The sequence below is a fragment of the Ascaphus truei genome, chromosome 2, assembly GCF_040206685.1.
Source record: "Ascaphus truei isolate aAscTru1 chromosome 2, aAscTru1.hap1, whole genome shotgun sequence".
NCBI classification, from domain to species: Eukaryota; Metazoa; Chordata; class Amphibia; order Anura; family Ascaphidae; genus Ascaphus; species Ascaphus truei.
In genome coordinates, this window is record NC_134484.1 from 261838959 (window position 1) to 261857683 (window position 18725).

Here is an 18725-nt window from a genome sequence, read left to right on the forward strand (position 1 = left end):
TATAGAAACTAACATCTTTCGTAAAAAAAACGCTACCAACTCTATTCTTCACGCTAGTAGCGGTCACCCATTTCATCAGATAAAGGGTATACCAGTGGAAGAGTTTCTGAGACTAAGACGAAACTGCTCAACTCAAGAGAATTACACACTTAGAGCCTGTGAAATGACAATAAGATAAACTAGTTCGGAGCCATTACAGAGGGGTGTCTACATACTTCCTCTCTAAGAATTCGACACCAGGTTTTGTGGCCTGCAGAACATGTTCTGCATGCCAATGTATGAGCAATACCTCTACATTCTCAAATTCGCAGAAATCAAAAACATTTAACATCAGGATGCCCCTTAACTGTAAGAGTAAGGTAGTAATCTACTATCTACAATGCCCATGCTCTAAAATTTACATTGGCATGACGACGCGGGAACTACGTTTCCGCATCTTGGAACATGTCAGGAACATCAAGAATGCAGATCTCGACTATAGCAAAGGGAAAAAGCTCACTACAGTAACGAGACACTTTGGGAACTTTCATGAGACCAATTTTGCACTTCTTAAACAGTATCGTACATATCTATATATCTATATATATGTATGTATATGTATGTATGTACGATACTGTTTTCATGAAATCAGCAGACAGCACTCGGGTAAGTAAAGTAAATTACATATTTAATTTACTTTCCCGAGTGCTGTCTGTTGATTTCGTGAAAACGGTATCGTACATTTGCCTTTATTTTATGGGATATGCACCACAAATTTTGCTACAGGAGTGCCGGCTAATATATATACATGACCTACAGTAAAACTCAATCGTTAGGCTGCATGTAGTAGAGTTACAGTATCTAATATGAATGGGAATATTACAATAAGTATGTACCATTAATGTTGAGCAATGTAGATTAATAATTATTATTATAGTTCTTTCCAATCATGAAATAGAAATCAGCATAACAGTTTGCCAACAAATCCAAGATTTGGTGTCAGCTCCCAATTGAATCTCAGAGGTATGTATAGGAAGTCAATCCACGAGGAAACACACTTACTGCAGGTATATTAATAAATACAAGAGGGGGCAATCACATCATGTTATTATTACTATGCAGTGAGAAAATTATAAGAAAACACTCCCACAGACTTGAATAAGCCCCTAAATCAGTTAATGTCTGCATGAAATCCTCAGTATTTTTTTGAGGTTTAATACTTTAGACACAAGGTTCTTAGGTTAAACCCAGATCTATTCATTTTAGAAGCACTCGATGGAAAGGAATTACAACTGATATGATTTGCTTATATTGACATGTTGATCATTTCTCTGTTTAACCAGATACATTGACATTAAAAGTTGCACAATACCAAAACAACACAATTAATTTCATGTAAAAACCAACAGCAACAGTGGAAGGTTGATAAATAGACCAGATGTGTTTAACATAAATGTTAAGGAATGCTATGTGCATGCTTCTCTAAAATTAATTCAATTGAGCTCTACATATAGTATACAAACAAAAATAAACTGTGCGCTACTATCTAACTCCTACTTATAACTAATTAAAGTGCAGTGACTAAACCATATATAGACTATATAAACCACAATACCAAGTGAATAAGTGATTATATAATAAATTATATCATAACCGTGTGGTTGATAAGGGCGTCTGCTGCTATAAACATTGGGGGTGGCTCAGCACCCCACACACTCTAGGAAATGGAAACAAAAAGAAAACAGCGCACAACGCCAAATAGTGAAGCAAGTAATAAAAATGTATTACAATAATATTGGGGTATAAAATCTGCGTACATCAAATAAGGAATACATAAGCATTTAGTGTATATAACACTTGTTACCACTCCAGGATTGTAGACAGGGGAATCAGCTTTATCTGCAGGAGCCTCTGTGGTGGTTGTGGGGCACAGGATCCCTCATACACTCTTTGTCCAGCTGGAAGCTGCTTTCAGGGGAGTTCCTTAGCAGCAGTCTGGCTCAACTGCAGGTTCAAGCACTCACTGAAACAAAGTCTCAGGCCGCAGTATGCCTCTTCCAGAGGTTTTTCTTCTTTTCTTACAATCCTCCGTTTGCAGCAGTGACAGGGCAGTTCAGAGCCGATGGAGAGGCTCAGCAGACACTTCCGCAATTGCATGCACCTGCACGGCGTGCCACGATGTCGCTCCGTCACGTGATGTAGCGGGGTGACGTCACAGCTCCCGTGGCAATAAGGAAGGAGCAGAAGAAAGTCCTTCAGAGTCTCTACAGCGGCGCAATAACCGCTTCAATCAGCAAAAAAAACCCAAATGGTATTGAATACGATGCAGATACAGGGGATAATAAAAAACAATAAATTGGCATAAACTAAATACATCCAACGCGTTTCGTACATCTAAGTACTTCTTCAGGGAATAATTATTCCCTTCCCGTGGCAATAAGGAAGGAGCAGAAGAAAGTCCTTCAGAGTCTCTACAGCGGCGCAATAACCGCTTCAATCAGCAAAAAAAACCCAAATGGTATTGAATACGATGCAGATACAGGGGATAATAAAAAACAATAAATTGGCATAAACTAAATACATCCAACGCGTTTCGTACATCTAAGTACTTCTTCAGGGAATAATTATTCCCTTCCCGTGGCAATAAGGAAGGAGCAGAAGAAAGTCCTTCAGAGTCTCTACAGCGGCGCAATAACCGCTTCAATCAGCAAAAAAAACCCAAATGGTATTGAATACGATGCAGATACAGGGGATAATAAAAAACAATAAATTGGCATAAACTAAATACATCCAACGCGTTTCGTACATCTAAGTACTTCTTCAGGGAATAATTATTCCCTGAAGAAGTACTTAGATGTACGAAACGCGTTGGATGTATTTAGTTTATGCCAATTTATTGTTTTTTATTATCCCCTGTATCTGCATCGTATTCAATACCATTTGGGGTTTTTTTGCTGATTGAAGCGGTTATTGCGCCGCTGTAGAGACTCTGAAGGACTTTCTTCTGCTCCTTCCTTATTGCCACGGGAGCTGTGACGTCACCCCGCTACATCACGTGACGGAGCGACATCGTGGCACGCCGTGCAGGTGCATGCAATTGCGGAAGTGTCTGCTGAGCCTCTCCATCGGCTCTGAACTGCCCTGTCACTGCTGCAAACGGAGGATTGTAAGAAAAGAAGAAAAACCTCTGGAAGAGGCATACTGCCGCCTGAGACTTTGTTTCAGTGAGTGCTTGAACCTGCAGTTGAGCCAGACTGCTGCTAAGGAACTCCCCTGAAAGCAGCTTCCAGCTGGACAAAGAGTGTATGAGGGATCCTGTGCCCCACAACCACCACAGAGGCTCCTGCAGATAAAGCTGATTCCCCTGTCTACAATCCTGGAGTGGTAACAAGTGTTATATACACTAAATGCTTATGTATTCCTTATTTGATGTACGCAGATTTTATACCCCAATATTATTGTAATACATTTTTATTACTTGCTTCACTATTTGGCGTTGTGCGCTGTTTTCTTTTTGTTTCCACTACATATAGTATACCTGTTGGTTGATTTTATGAAATAAGCCTACTTAAAAACAAAGGAAATAGCTACCTCAAGATTATTATGATATATTTCAGTGTAAAGATTTGTGTCACAGTGGGCGAGTATGGCTATGGAATGAGGAATGAAGGTACATACAAATTGGTAAAATGTGTAAACATTTATAACATGAATTCATTCTTCGAATGGAATCCATATGGAAAGGGGACATGGAATGGATCCAATGAAATCAATAATTAAATTGATTATATCCTAGTGAACAAGAAACTCGTGAGTGAAGACTGCACCATCATGAACTATTTTGATTTGAGAAGTAATCACAGATTCAAAGAAAGACAGGTGAAAACTGATTGAAAAATATATAAAAAACATGAAAATCCAAAACCTCAAAAATAAAAGCAAAAAAATCCAAATAAAGCTGAAAAACTGCTTCAGCTTGTTCGAGATGCATGAGGATGCTTTGATAATTAAAAATAACAATTGTGGTATATTTCCTTGAGCAGAATTCTCCTACCACCAATTGCAAGAGAAATTAAGATTTAATTTACTATTGGGGTATGTTTCCTTGAGCAGAATAGGCAAACTCCTCCCTTAATTATTATTCAATTGCATGTGATCAGAGTATTTAAGACTATCTTGGCTGTGAAGCCATTTGGCTGTGTCCCATCTTAAGTGTCCCGTTTACAGTGTGTGGCAGAGTTATTTTTGGAGTTAAAATTGGAGGTGAAGGTTTGAGGAAGATCGGGACTCTGCACAACAACTTTGCATCTGTGAGAACTTAACATTCGAAAAGCTGTGATTCTTTGTACTCTTTCTATTCTCCAATACCTGGGAATCTCTCCTCCTTCATCTCACTATGCCCTCCCTATTGCTTTTTCTGTTTCCTGTTTCCTCACTCCTTTGTGAATGTCTCCGTTCTCTCCAACTTCCCCACTGCACCATTATTTATAAACTTCTCTCCCAACAACTTCTTTATCCCTTAATAAAAAGCACCCCCACAAATCCTCTATTCACACCCTCTATCTACTCCTTCCTGCTGCTGGGGATCTCCCCTAAGCCTGAACCCAGACATACACACCTGATTTCACCCATACTTCCCTGCCATCTCTTCCCCTGTAAAGTGTGTTAACCCTTAAGTTATTTGACTAACCTTAAGACTTGCCCCACAAATCAAGCATCCCAATAGTCTGCACTCATGGTTACTGTCCCACACTCAGTCACTCCTACCACCCATTGTGACCAAGCACTGCCATCTACAGCACTTATTCCCTCACCTGCTGTCTCTGTAAGTTCCAGTGCTCCACGGATTTCAAGATAATGAATTTATTGTGCCACACGACGTTTCGACCAACAGGTCTTTTTCAAGTGACATGCCTTGTCACTTGAAAAAGACCTGTTGGTCGAAACGTCGTGTGGCACAATAAATTCATTATCTTGAAATCCGTGGAGCGCTGGATCTCTCTTTTTTCCTCAGTGTACTTTGGAATTTCCTGGCAGGTACTTCCTTGAACCAGCAGCACCGGTAAACTGTATGTATTTATTTATATATTGTGGTGTGCAGCCTTAATCCCCCTTTACATTGGTCTCTGTAAGTACCCCATCAAACCTCTTAGATAGTAAGCTCTTTGGGGCAGGGATTTCCTTTTCTATTATCTGATTTTGCTGCACTTATTGTATCATTATAATTCCCTGTACTGTATTCTTTGTGAAGCGCTGAGTACACTTTTGGCGCTATATAAATAAAGACATACAATACAAGAAAACTGAAAGCGCAGAGAAAACTGGAGAAATTGCTTACAAAAAACAGGATAAGAAAGTAGCATATGAGACGAAGCAGTTACTGAGGAAACAACCTCAAAAGGGAAGAATAAAAATGGATTATGCAGAGCTATGTAATATTATCTGCAAGTGTATAACTGTGGAAATAAGAAAATGCTACTGCAATATGGTGAAAAAGACTATGGGGCCTATGCAGAGAGCAGCGAATTTTCGAAATTCGCCATTTTTTGGAGATAATCGCGCAGAAAACAGCAGAAAATGGAGATTTCCGAAAATCGCGCCAATTTTTCATTTCTATTTGTAAAACTCGCCTCGCGGCTGGCGAGAACCGCAATCTCGCCAGTTTAAAATATATCCGTATGCAGAGAGGCGCGAACGGCATCTAGCGGCTGTTCGCGCCAATAAAATGGCGCGATTGTCTCCGTTTTGCCTCGCCAAAAAAAACTGGCGCTCGCGGCCATTGCAAAGGGAAAAAAAAAGGCGCGAATTTGTTTTTACATGTTTCCGAAGCGCGCATCTCGCCAATTTAAACTCGCCAGACGCATCCATGTTAAACATAGCAGAATTCGCACTTTTCTGCATATGGAGATTAAAACTCTACTAAAAAGCTCCTTTTTATGAAATTCGCCATTTTTAAAATTCGCTGCTCTCTGCATAGGCCCCTATAAGAGATAACACAGGTTTAAAAAAGACAAAACAGCAAAATCATTAAGAAGAACCAAATCATACCTATAAAACAATGGATCAACAATAAAAAAAATGTGCACTTATCATTAAGAGAGGTGAAGACTTCTACAAAAAAATTGCACAAGAACATAGATAACATAGGAAATAATTAAGAAATACTTGATTAACCCACGACTTGCAGATTATGTTTGCTATAAATTCAGAAGACAATACATCAGATAACTCACTGAAGCCAGTAAGAAGATGGGCCTCCATATGAGATTCAACAAAACCAATGTGATCAACTTTACAAGGCCAAAAATAAATTTAATAGAGCTAGAAGTAATCAACAACAATGTCTACCTTGGCCAGTAAGTATCAATGTATGGAAACATTTCTAGTGAAACCATTAGGAGAATGAAGATGATATCAAACAAATTTGGAATAAACAAGACAATTTTCCAACGGTACCTTAGACTGTGCCTTAAGAGGAAAGTGTTAGACCAATACATAGTATTCTGCCTGTGCTCACATATTGATATAAAACTTGGACCCTAAATGCAAAGATAATTCAGTAGTTTAAGACAAATATGGCGAAATGTATGCAGGACATAACAAGAAGAAACAGGAAAAACAATGAATTTGTTCGAAAGCAAAACATCACAAGAGTGAAGAAATTAGAATAGCAGTGGGCCAGACATTTGAATGTATGTATGTCTTTACTAATATAGCGCCATAAATATACATAGCGCTTCACAGTAGTAATACACGTGACTACCATATAAATAACAAATAATACAAATAACAGAACATGGGAATAAATGCTTCAGACATAAAAATGAACTTTTAGGAAGAGGAGTCCCTGCTCCGAAGAGCTTACAATCTAATTGGTTGGTAGGAAGAACGTACAGAGACAGTAGGAGGGCATTCTGGTAAGTGCATCTGCAAGGGCCAAACTTTATGTATCAGGTCTATAGTATTAGAGACGGAGCTACTCATATGCTTCGTTAAGCAGGTGTGTTTTAAGGTGGGTCTTAAAGGTGGATAGAGAGGGTGCTAGTTGGGTATTGAGAGGAAGGGCATTCCAGAGGTGTGGGGCAGTCAGTAAGAAAGGTTTAAGGTGGGAGAGGGCTTTAGATACAAAGGGGGTAGAGAGAAGATATCCTTGAGCGGAATGCAAGAGTTGGGATGGTGCATAGTGAGAAATTATGGCTGAGATGTAAGGAGGGGCAGAAGTGTGTAAAGCTTTAAAATTGAGGAGGAGAATTGAGTGTGAGATACGGGATTTGATAGAAACCCAGGAGAGTGATTTCAGCAGGAGAGACGCTGAGACAGATTTAGGAAAGAGTAGAGTGATTCTGGCAGCAGTGTTTAGGATAGATTATAGGGGAGACAGGTGAAAGGCAGGAAGGCCAGACAGTAGGAGGTTACAGTAATTGAGACGGGAGAGAATGAGGGCCAGAGTTTTAGCAGTCGAGCAACAGAGGAAAGGGCGTATATTTGTAATATTGCGGAGGAAAAAAGGGACAGGTTTTAGATACATTTTGAATGTGGGAGGAGAATGTGAGAGAGGAGTCAAGTGTGACCCCTAGGCAGTGTGCTCGTGCTACTGGGTGTGTGACAGAACTTCCAACAATAATGTGGAAGTGGGTAGTGGGGCAACATTTGGAATGAAATATAAGGAGCTCTGTTTTTGACATAAAAAACAAAACAAATAAAGTGCGCAAAATTACTATTTCTATTGTTTATACCCTTCACCACCTTTGTGTTAGATATACAAAATAATACAACCTCTAAATCGATTGGTGATCTGCAGCTATGTGATTAGGGATATACACCCCTAGGCAACTGAAACACAAAAAAAGACAACAGCGCAAACGCCCATAGTGAAGTTTGTAAAAATATATGAATATATATTGTTAGGGTATTATATCTGCGTACCTCAGATAGGTAGGTTTAAAGCATTTCATGTGCAATACATGAGTTACCAATCGTCGCACTGCCACCGCCAGACATCAGGAGTTCTCCTTCCCAGCCTCCAAGGTAAGCCGTCACGATCGTGATGTGGAGCCTCCACTGCGGTGCTGTGTTCTAATCGATATCTTTGCCTGGTTACTGCCGTCGCTTTCGCTCGGTCCTCAGATCTGCCGCCGTCTGCAGCTGCTTCCCGCACCTCAGATCACTGAGTTAGTATGTCACGTGTCCCGCGGGGTTTTGCGACCGGCCGCAAAGGGAGATGCGTGACGTAATGCTTTGTTAGGGTATTATAATTATTTGTAAATGCTTTAAACCTACCTATCTGATGTACGCAGATATAATACCCTAACAATATATATTCATATATTTTTACAAACTTCACTATGGGCGTTTGCGCTGTTGTCTTTTTTTGTGTTTCTGTTTTTGACATGTTGAGTTTAATTGGCGGAGAGCCATCCTGGATATCGCAGATTAAGAAACTTTAATCTGTACAGCAGGTGTAAGGTCAAGGGTTGATAAGTAAATGTGTGTGTCGTCAGCATAGGGTGATAATTGAACCCAAGAGATGTGATTAGGTCACCCAGAGAGAGTGTGCACAGAGAAAAGAGGAGAGGTCCCAGGACAGAGCCCTGGGGTACCCCTACAGAGAGACCGATAGAGGAGGAGGAGGTGTTAGCAGAAGAGACACTGAAAGTACGATGGGAGAGGTAGGATGAGATCCAGGATAGAGCTTTGTTTCGAATACCAAGAGTATGGAGAATGTGAAGGAGAAGAGGGTGGTCCACGGTGTCAAATGCTGCAGAGAGGTCGAGTAATATGAGCAGTGTGTGTAATGACCTCTGTCTTTGGCAGCATGGAGATCGTCAGTTATTTTAATGAGGACTGTTTCCGTGGAGTGAGCAGTGCGGAAGCCAGATTGTAGAGGGTCTAGGAGAGAATAGGTGTTCAGAAAATGGAGCAAGCGAGAGAATACAAGATGATCAAGGAGTTTAGAGGCAAAAGGCAGGAGGGGGACAGTTCGGTAGTTAGAAAGACAGTAGGGTCGAGCTTGCTGCTTTTGAGTAATGGCATGAATGTTGCATGTTTCAAAGAGGAGGGAAAGGTACGAGAGTAGAGGGAGGAGTTAAAAATCTTTGTGAGCGTAGGGATTATAGTAAGAGCAAGAGGTTTAAGGAGATGAGAGGGAATTGGATCAAGAGGGCAAGTGGTAGAGGGAGAAGAGGAGATTAACAGTGACACATACTCCTCTGTGACAATGGAAAAAGAGTCAAGAAAGGCAGGAGGAGAGTTAGGAAGCGGTGTAGGGTGGGAGGAAACAGAGGGACTGTTCTGATGTATGGATTCCACTTTTTCCTTAAAATAGTTGGCAAAGTCCTGAGGTGAGATGAGGAAGAAGAAGAGGCAGCTGAGGGTGGTCTGAGTAGGGAGTCAAAGACAGAGAAGAGTCAGCGTGGATTAGACTTGTGTGAGTTAATTAGTGATGAAAATTAGGTTTGTTTAGCCTGAGAGAGGGCAGAATTGAAACAGGATTGCATAAATTTGCAATGAAGGAAGTCTGCGAGTGTGAGAGATTTCCTCTAGAGGCGTTAAGAGCGAGTGCAGGAATTTAACCAGAGTACTGGATTAGAAGGGCGAGAATGGCAGAGAGAAGGCAGGGCATGTAGATCAAGAGAGGTGGACAGGGCAGAGTTGTAGTTCCTGTCCAGGCTGTCAGGGTCTGGAGCAGGGCTGAAAGAGGCGAGGGAGGAGCGTAAAGTGGAATCAAACGCTGGTAGGTTAATAGAGCACAGGTGTCTGCAGAAACAAGGGGTAGATGAGATGGAGAAGGGGAGAAGCGAGAGAGAGAAAATGAGATGAGGTGATAGTCCGAGAGAGGAAAGGGGGAATGGAGAAATCAGAGAGAGAAGTTTTTAGTGAAAACCAGGTCTATGTAGGGTTGCCATCCTTGTGGGTGCTGGCTGCAGTCCACTGTTGAAGACCAAATGAAGAGGTTAGAGAGAAAAAGCGGGAAGCCCAAGGGAGAGAGGGGTCATCAATGTGGCAGTTGAAGTCCCCAAGGAGAAGAACAGGAGTGTCTGAGGAGAGAAAGAAAGAGAGCCATGATTCTAAGTGTGAGAGAAATGCAGAAGGGGGATGAGTAGAGGTAGGTGGCGATAGATGACCACCACGTGGACAGAGAGAGGAGAGAAGATCTGGACAGTGTCAGCCTCAAAGGAGGAAAAAGAAAGAGAGGGAAGAATAGAAAGGGTATGGTAACGGCAGAGAGAGGAGAGGAGGAGCCCCACGCTTCCATCCCTGCCATCAGGGCGCTGAGTTGCGCATATTGCAATAAGAAATTACCATTGTTGGATGCAAAAAAGTATTCAACTGGATTGCAATGCATATCAAAAGACCAAGACGATGACAAAAAGATTCATGTCCTTGAAAAGCCACAACTAGTAGTGAAACATGTAGGGTAAGCTCTAAATCAGAGAGCTGAACACTGATCACTGAGAGAGAGCAGGCTTTGGCTCAATCTCCACTCCTCCTTTACCTGTAAGAAGCACTTCTAGATTGCACTTGCACCATGATTGATCATCAGATGCCACTCCACCAGAACCTCCAGAGAGCAGGACGCCGCTAACATGCACTGAAGAATCAGCAACTTAGTATACCACCTTCCGGGAGGCTTGTGGTCAAACTAAATATGGAATTTCCAGGCTCCCTGCTGACGCAGTCCCCACAGTGAGAGAACAGAGGAGAAGAGCAGCCATGTTTCAGTGGAAGTTATCACTCCAGTTATCAGGCAAATATTTATTTTTTTAACCTAATGAGTGCAATCTATTATGCTGTTGTTTATTGTAGTCTATAATATTTGTTACACTATTTTTGCGCCCCCAGTTTTGTTTTTGACAACCAAAAGAATGATTGGAGGATGAAGTTAAGAAATTGTTTTGAGTAACATGGAATCAATCAATCCCAACCACCCCAGTGCACATCTGCATTGCCCCAAAGTGGACAGCCTGATGGGCTCCCCAAGAACTGCTCTCCCCTGCACAGGACAGCCTTTGGCGCAGCCGAAGGGCAGCCAAAGGGTGTGAGCCATTTGCTGCCATTCGCTGATGTTCGGTGATGTTAAAGCTGTTCTATTTCAATCTGAAACTTATAAGCCCTTTATCCCTTGTACCCAATTTTCCAACCCTATCTGTGCATGAAATGTCTGTGAATTCACTGTACTGTATAACCCTGTTCTTTTAATGTAACCATGTATTTTTTATAACTCTGTGCCCACGACATACTTGAAAATGAGAGGTAACTCTCAGGGCCTTATTCAGAAAGCCTCGATAAGGCCCTTATCAAGCACTTATCGCCCAAAATGGGCACTCGTATTCAGATAGCCTCGATAAGTGCTCGATAACGGCCTGTATCGACGCAAAATTTTATCTCCATACGAAATTCGCTGACTGAGCAGCGATCAGCCCCTTATCGACCATTTTCTGATGGTTGATAAAGTTGCGCTATTCAGAGACCCGCGAGTCGGGTGTCGCGGCCTATCGCAGCCCATCGCAGCCCTAAAAAACGATTTTCTCCCCAAATCCAATTCACCACAAAATTGTTGGTCAATTGGTGGGGAGATGTCCTCGATGAGCTGCGATGTGTCGGGACTTAGAAGAAATCAGGCCCCTTTCCTGCCTCGGATTGATGCCGGGGGTCTCCGGAGCTGATAGCCATTAATAGCAGCTCCGGACCCCCCCGGCATGCATCCGAGGCAGGAAACATGTATGTACAGCAACTTCATTACCTTAGCGGCTAACTGCTAAGGCAATGAAGGGGTTAAACACCCGTGCCAGGCATACAGTAAGAAACATACAATACAATACAATACTGTGGCTAGCGGGGGTGGGTGAAGGGGGAATTTGGCCCTTAGTGGCTGTTTAGACATTGCGGGGGGGGGAGGGGAGGGTTGCGGGTGGAGTTAACTCCTTCATTACCTTGGCGGTTAATACCGCTAAGGTAAATAAGGGGTTAACCCAGCCGCTACCCACCCGCAAGGTCTAAACACCCATCCTTAGGGCTAATACCCCCTTCACTCACCCGTCAGGCCTAAGCACCCACCCCAGACTGACTATACCCACCCTATACCCATTGAGTAGTATAGTGGTACATCATACCCAAATAATAATAATAATAATAATAATAATAATAATATGGGCATGATAAGCCTCTATAGCACTCAATGGGCACCCTAATAAAAATACAGTAATACACAAGACACGCAGTAATAAAACATAACAAAACTCCAAAAAAACACACTTCACTAAATAAAAACAGTAGCCAGCTAATCCAATCAATAGAAGCAATTACAACATCAACAATGAATTAATTCAAGCATTACCCAATCAAACCAATTAATCCCTAAACCAACTCAAAATGAATAGTAACACTAACCATGTAAACAATGAATTTATCCAACATTAATGAATGTAACCATTAAAAGACAAAGAAATAAATTAAAACAATCTCTGAAGTATCCATAAAACACATGAGCTAACATAATATAACATTAAGTACAAGCGAACACCAATCGCAAAGCTTTTATTACATTAACCATAAAAAAACAATCACATCCACATCATTAACTGCAATAACAAGCGAGAAATGCCCCCCAAATATTGACATAATAATGTATTAATCTGTACCCTAAAGAGGTACAGATTAATATATTATCAGTCAATGTGCCTCCCCCCAAAAATAAAAATAAAAACCCAAAGAATACACCTGTAAAAAGAGACATTTACAAACATTGAATATCTTACTTACCATTAGAAGCAGTGGCCCTCCGACTCCCGGGGTAACAGGAAGCTCACGTACCTTGAAGGCCTCCAACAGCATCCGATGCCATCCGCCATCAGGATCCAGCTCAGGTACCCCAATCTTCTTTTTTCTTTCTTTACTCACCGTCTTCTATCTTCATCTGTAACCATTTCTTGCTGTTCATTATCTTCTTTCTTCATCTGTCAATCCATAAAACCCCATGTTAAATCCCAGCCGATGCTGTCTCGTCGGCTTCCTGGGCTCAAATGAGGCGTCACGGCCTTAAATATGGCTTGTGACGTCACAATTACCCTCACAATGGTTAACAGCCATCTGATTGGCTGTTAAAACCATGTGCAGACTTAAAAAAAATGTTTTTGCCGTGACGTCACTTAAAGGAAATGATGCCAGCCAATCAGAATGGCTGTGCTTCATTTACCTTTAACATGACGTCGGTAAATCCAAGATGGCCACTGTGTCACAAGGTATTTCAGCCAATCAGATCGTGGGAACCAATTCCACACGCTGATTGGCTGAAATACCTTGTGACACAGCGGCCATCGTGGATTTACCGACGTCATGTTAAAGGTAAATGAAGCACAGCCATTCTGATTGGCTGGCATCATTCCCTTTAAGTGACGTCACGGCAACAAAAAAAAATTAAGTCTGCACATGGTTTTAACAGCCAATCAGGTGGCTGTTAACCATTGTGAGGGTGGTAAATGTGACGTCACAAGCCATATTTAAGGCCGTGACGCCTCATTTGAGCCCAAGAAGCCGACGAGACAGCATCGGCTGGGATTTAACATGGGGTTTTATGGATTGACAGATGAAGAAAGAAGATAAAGAACAACAAGAAATGGTTACAGATGAAGATAGAAGACGGTGAGTAAAGAAAGAAAAAAGAAGATTGGGGTACCTGAGCTGGATCCTGATGGCGGATGGCATCGGATGCTGTTGGAGGCCTTCAAGGTACGTGAGCTTCCTGTTACCCCGGGAGTCGGAGGGCCACTGCTTCTAATGGTAAGTACTGCTGCGGCCGAGTTTATTCGAGCATTTGCCCGGTCTCGGCCGCAGCAGTAACCTGGCGCGCGCCGGAGGGTATGGGTATGATGTACCACTATACTACTCAATGGGTATAGGTTGGGTATAGTCAGTCTGGGGTGGGTGCTTAGGCCTCCCGGGTCAGGGTGGGTTAACCCCTTAATAACTATAGCGGTTAGGAACCGCTAAGGTGATTAAGGGGTTAGGGACCATTAGAATGTATTTATTTTCTATATATGCTTTCTGGCAACGGAGGACAGAGGGACCTGCTGTTGTGATAAGTATAACTGTATTTATTTATTTTATTTATGTATGCTAATGCAGTGTTTAATAATGGGCAAATAATCTATTATCCATATCTGGATAATAGTTATTTTGCTCATTAATGTACTTTATGGGTTTGGGCAGAGGGGGGGGGGGGGGGGCGTGTATTGATCTGTTTTTAAATATTTATTTAAATATATATTTCTTTAATATTGTAGAGGTGCAGGGGGTCTCCGGAGCTGAACCACTTTGGTTTTATGTCCGGGGACCCCCTGCTTCCCGAGATACAGGCACCTTTATGGGGTGCCGGTATCCCTCTGCATTGAAATGTCCCACGTCACGTGACCGGGACATTTCCTTGCATAGGAGATACTGGCACCCCATAAAGAGGCCTGTATCTCGGGAAGCAGGGGGTCCCTGGACATAAAACCAACGTGGTTCAGCTCCGGAGACCCCCTGCACCTCTACACTATTAAAGAAATGTATATTTAAATAAATAATTTTCGGGCGACATTTCAGCTGGGAGAGGCGGCTCTCTCAGAGTCGCTCTCTCTGCAGCAGAAATGAATCGCTGGTTTTTGCCTTTTCAGAGGGTTGATGCTCTCGCTGGCAGCAACTCCCCAGTTTTGGGCATTTTGCTATCACTGGTATTCAAGCCTTTCTGAATACCGTGATAGCAACGCCCCCAAAAAAAACATTTTAAATTCCCTGGCGATTTTTTTTATGAACCCTCTCTGAATAAGGCCCTCAATGTGTTACTTCCTGGTAAAATATTTTTATAAATAAAAATAAAAAATAAAAAAGTTTAGTACCTGGAAGATTATTAGGGAGGTATTCATCTAGCATTGGGTAGACAAGGACTGAAGATGATGATGATGATGATGATGATGATGATGATGATGATGATGATGATGATGATGATGATGATGATGATGATGATGATGATGATAATTATGATGATGACACATAATTGTATTTCTAGGATTGGATCCTGCTGTTGAACTCTCAATATTTTAGAAGCAATTAACTAGATCCTTTAAAAAGTAGCATCATTTAATAATTGTTACATACCGTTCTATTTGTGCAAATTGGTGTGAAGGCATTTGTTCCACAGGTGAAGAGGCGATCCCCACTGACAAGCAGTACACGGATATAGTTTTGACATTCATCCTGCAATATACAAAACAAATATCAGATCAGTTCAATTCCATCCACAATGAAAATGGGAAGTGTACAGTAAATCAGTAAGTGTTACCATTACAAGAAATTTAATGTTGGAAATATTATATACTAAAAAAAAAAGTGCACTTCTGAGCTATGCAAATGACTGAAGTAGTAAAATCATCTGTACAAGTTGTCAGTTATTTAATAAATAAGTCTGGTGTTACTATATCAGTCCTCTTCTTCAAAAAGCAATTTGTAATGTGTTTTAGTTCATATTGTCAATGTAGTATACTGTGGATGAAGAAGAATGCATTTTTTTGGTGGGGTAGTTTGCAACTCCTAAAGTTTCCTTTGATCTTCCTTATTGATGTTCTCCTGATATGTTGATTATTGCTCTATGATGAAGTGCTTGTATAGAGTTTCATGCAAAGGACAAAACAAAATGTGGGTCTTATATTTTACTATATAGCATTTACATAACACTGTAAGGATAATTAGAATGTTTAGATAAACGTTCTTCTACTAATTTTATAAAGCGCCAGATTAGAAACAAATGACACAGACAGAAGAGCCCTGAAAAAAAAAAAAAAAAAAACATATTTGCACACTTTTTAAGCATTTATAACATCTGTATCATATATTGTTATCATATTAGCTTTATAGTTGTGTTCAGTGTTAAAAAATGTAGTTCCAGTAGTGATGTATTTGGCCCACGGGCAGCAAGTTGAAGAGTCCTTATATAATAAGAGATGCTTATATATAATAAGAGTTGCTTATACAGGCATACCCCACTTTAAGGACACTCACTTTAAGTACACTCGTAAGTAAGTACATATCGCTCAATAGGCAAACGGCAGCTAACGTATGCGCCTGTCAGCACATCTTGAACAGCAATACTGGCTCCCTACCTGTACCGAAGCTGTGCGCAAGCGGGGAGACTATAGAGCCTGTTACACATGTCTTATTTACATCAGTTCTGCACGTATATAACGATTGCAGATTACAGTATATGCATCGATAAGTGGGAAAAAGGTAGTGCTTCACTTTAAGTACATTTTCGCTTTACATACATGCTCCGGTCCCATTGCATACGTTAATGCGGGGTATGCCTGTATATAATATAAATTGTAGCATTAGAAAAGGAATGTTATTTCAGCAATGCTATGTTGCTATCTTAGTTTTTTTTTTTTTGCTAGGATAAGTATCTTGCAGTAAATAAAGGCTTTGGGGGAAAATAGGTTATATATTTACATTTTATTGCTGATGTACACTAGGGATGATTTACTAATGGGCATACCATGTCACTTTCAATATTTTAAAAATAATGCTGTGTTTGAAAAGTTTGAGTACAACTTTGATTAATCAATTTTCTGCTTTAAGAAATGCACTATAGGATATATTTCAGGATACGTTATTGATCTGCATTTTTAAGCACTCAAAATATTAGCACTCTCATATAATATTAAAGCAAGCATCCAATGTAAGTAAAGGCAAGGTCTAAACTTGGCGTGTTTGTTCCTGTTTCAACTGAAAACATTCTGGACAGGAATCAAATAACAGAATAAGTCAATTTGTAAATAACCCAAAAAATCATTTTAATTGTGGCTTGGGGGGTTATTCATTAAGCTGCCATAGTGCTGATCAGGGCAATTTTGCATGGACCTCCTATTGACTTAAATGGGTGTTTCTGTGTGATAGTGCTCCGATCTGCACTATTGCCTTTAACTTTTTACAATGAAGTTACCATTTGGAAAGTTTTCAGTTGAAAATGCTTATTGCAGTCTACTGGGAGTTTCAGACAAAAACTACCAGAACGGCCACTTCGGCAATATAATTATCCTGTTAGTGTTTAACTGAAGAAGAAAATAAGACATTTTTCAGAGACTTAACCAGATCATTTATAACATGATTAAAATATGTCAATCTGGCATACAATTGGACTTGTGGAAAATGTCATAACACTTAATTTAATAATTGTGACAAGTAGACAAGTTTGGAAAATAACTGCATTAAATTAATTTATAATGAAAGGCGGCTATTGAAAAGGAATTACATTTACTCAAATTTACTGGCGATGGAATATGAATTACTTAAAACTAAATCAACTTATTGTATGTGCTATCATAATTTATCATTGTCCTTGTGACCTTCTGAGACATTAGTCAAGTTTATTATGCCCACTTCATTCTATGTTGCACTTGTAACACGAACGATAAGGAGGTCACTAATACGAAATAATGTTTCACTTCCTCTTTGACAATCTTGACTAGGTGTTAAGTTAATGGTTATATTCTTATGTAAACATAATTGTTTACTACAGCAATAAAAAAAATACTACATTTATTTAGCAATGGAACAAACATATTAATTCCAATACAAAATTTTTGTTTTGCATTTATTTTATTGACCCAAGGGTAACGTTCTGCGATTCTTAATTTGGCACTGGACGCACAGCATTACACATTCCACTGTTGGTTAATGTACTGACAACTGACACAGATGTCACTGTGCCATAGATTATTGCGAATATACTGTACACCTTCCTCAATATGGTACCATAATAACATGGGCACACACAAGGCAAAGAAACACGCAGAGCGATTTTGTCAGGATATTTTTTGACAACTACATATATTCATTTAACTTTATAGAAAGGATTTTCTGAAAACTAAAAATATATAAAATGAATTAAATATAAAGGCATGCAAAATCACACAGCAAGTACCTTTAAGGCACGCCAATCACGGTGTACCCAGATCTCTTTCCATTCCCAGAAATGTACATTAAAGCTGCAATCCTGACAAAATCTTCAATATATTTTTAAAATCAAAATTTAAACCAGGATGTCTTCCAGAGCTAAACTACCCAGTTCCTGAAATAATTACCGTTAGGTGCCTGTACTACAGTACCTTAGTGAGTAAACATGCCCGCCCTTAAGTCCAATAGGAATTGGCAACTGATTACTGTACATTGATGCATCCGATTGGCATGTGGATCCGTCAAAATTTGGTGACCATTGTAAGACGCCATTGAAGTTGGTCTCAGCAGCAAGAAGCCCTAGGGTAGGATTCCCAAGCATGATCCTAACCAATCAGAGAGCCCAGTTCATGTCTGAACTGCTCCAGTGTATCTGAGCTATGTTTGAACTTAAACCTCTTCACACAGCCCCTACTATCCTCAAGTTAATGGACTGTGTAAGCGGTTCAATGGCTCCCTGAAGCAAATAATGCAAGCATTTATGGAGGCCAAAGGGGGAGACTGGGAAGCTCACTTGCAGAACCTACTGTTTGGCTACCGGATTCTCACCCTTCAAGCTTCTATATGTGTGCCATGTCTGTGTAATGCTCGATTTGCTCCATGAGGGAGGGGAGGGAGAGACCACCAAAACTGATGCCACAGTGCTGCAATATCTGGTGGTTCATCTGGTGGAGAGTTCATCCCAGGCAAGAAGGGGCTTTTTCTGTAGCCCACTCAACAGAACAAGCTACTAGTTGCCTGGTCTGGCCCATACACGGTAA

General features: G+C 40.7%; 1 protein-coding gene across 8 annotated transcripts in view; it reads right to left on the reverse strand.

The window, feature by feature from the left end:
• Positions 1 to 18725, reverse strand: part of SEMA5A (semaphorin 5A) — a 795598-nt gene that overhangs the window by 282570 nt on the left and 494303 nt on the right. For 7 of the 8 annotated variants that reach the window (XM_075586198.1, XM_075586192.1, XM_075586193.1 and 4 more), the window contains one exon: positions 15115 to 15213. In XM_075586198.1, coding sequence (XP_075442313.1) covers positions 15115 to 15213 — 99 coding nt within the window. Of the gene's footprint in view, positions 1 to 14855; positions 14956 to 15114; positions 15214 to 18725 lie in introns of those variants that run through there. The other variant, XM_075586200.1, reaches the window with a different exon arrangement.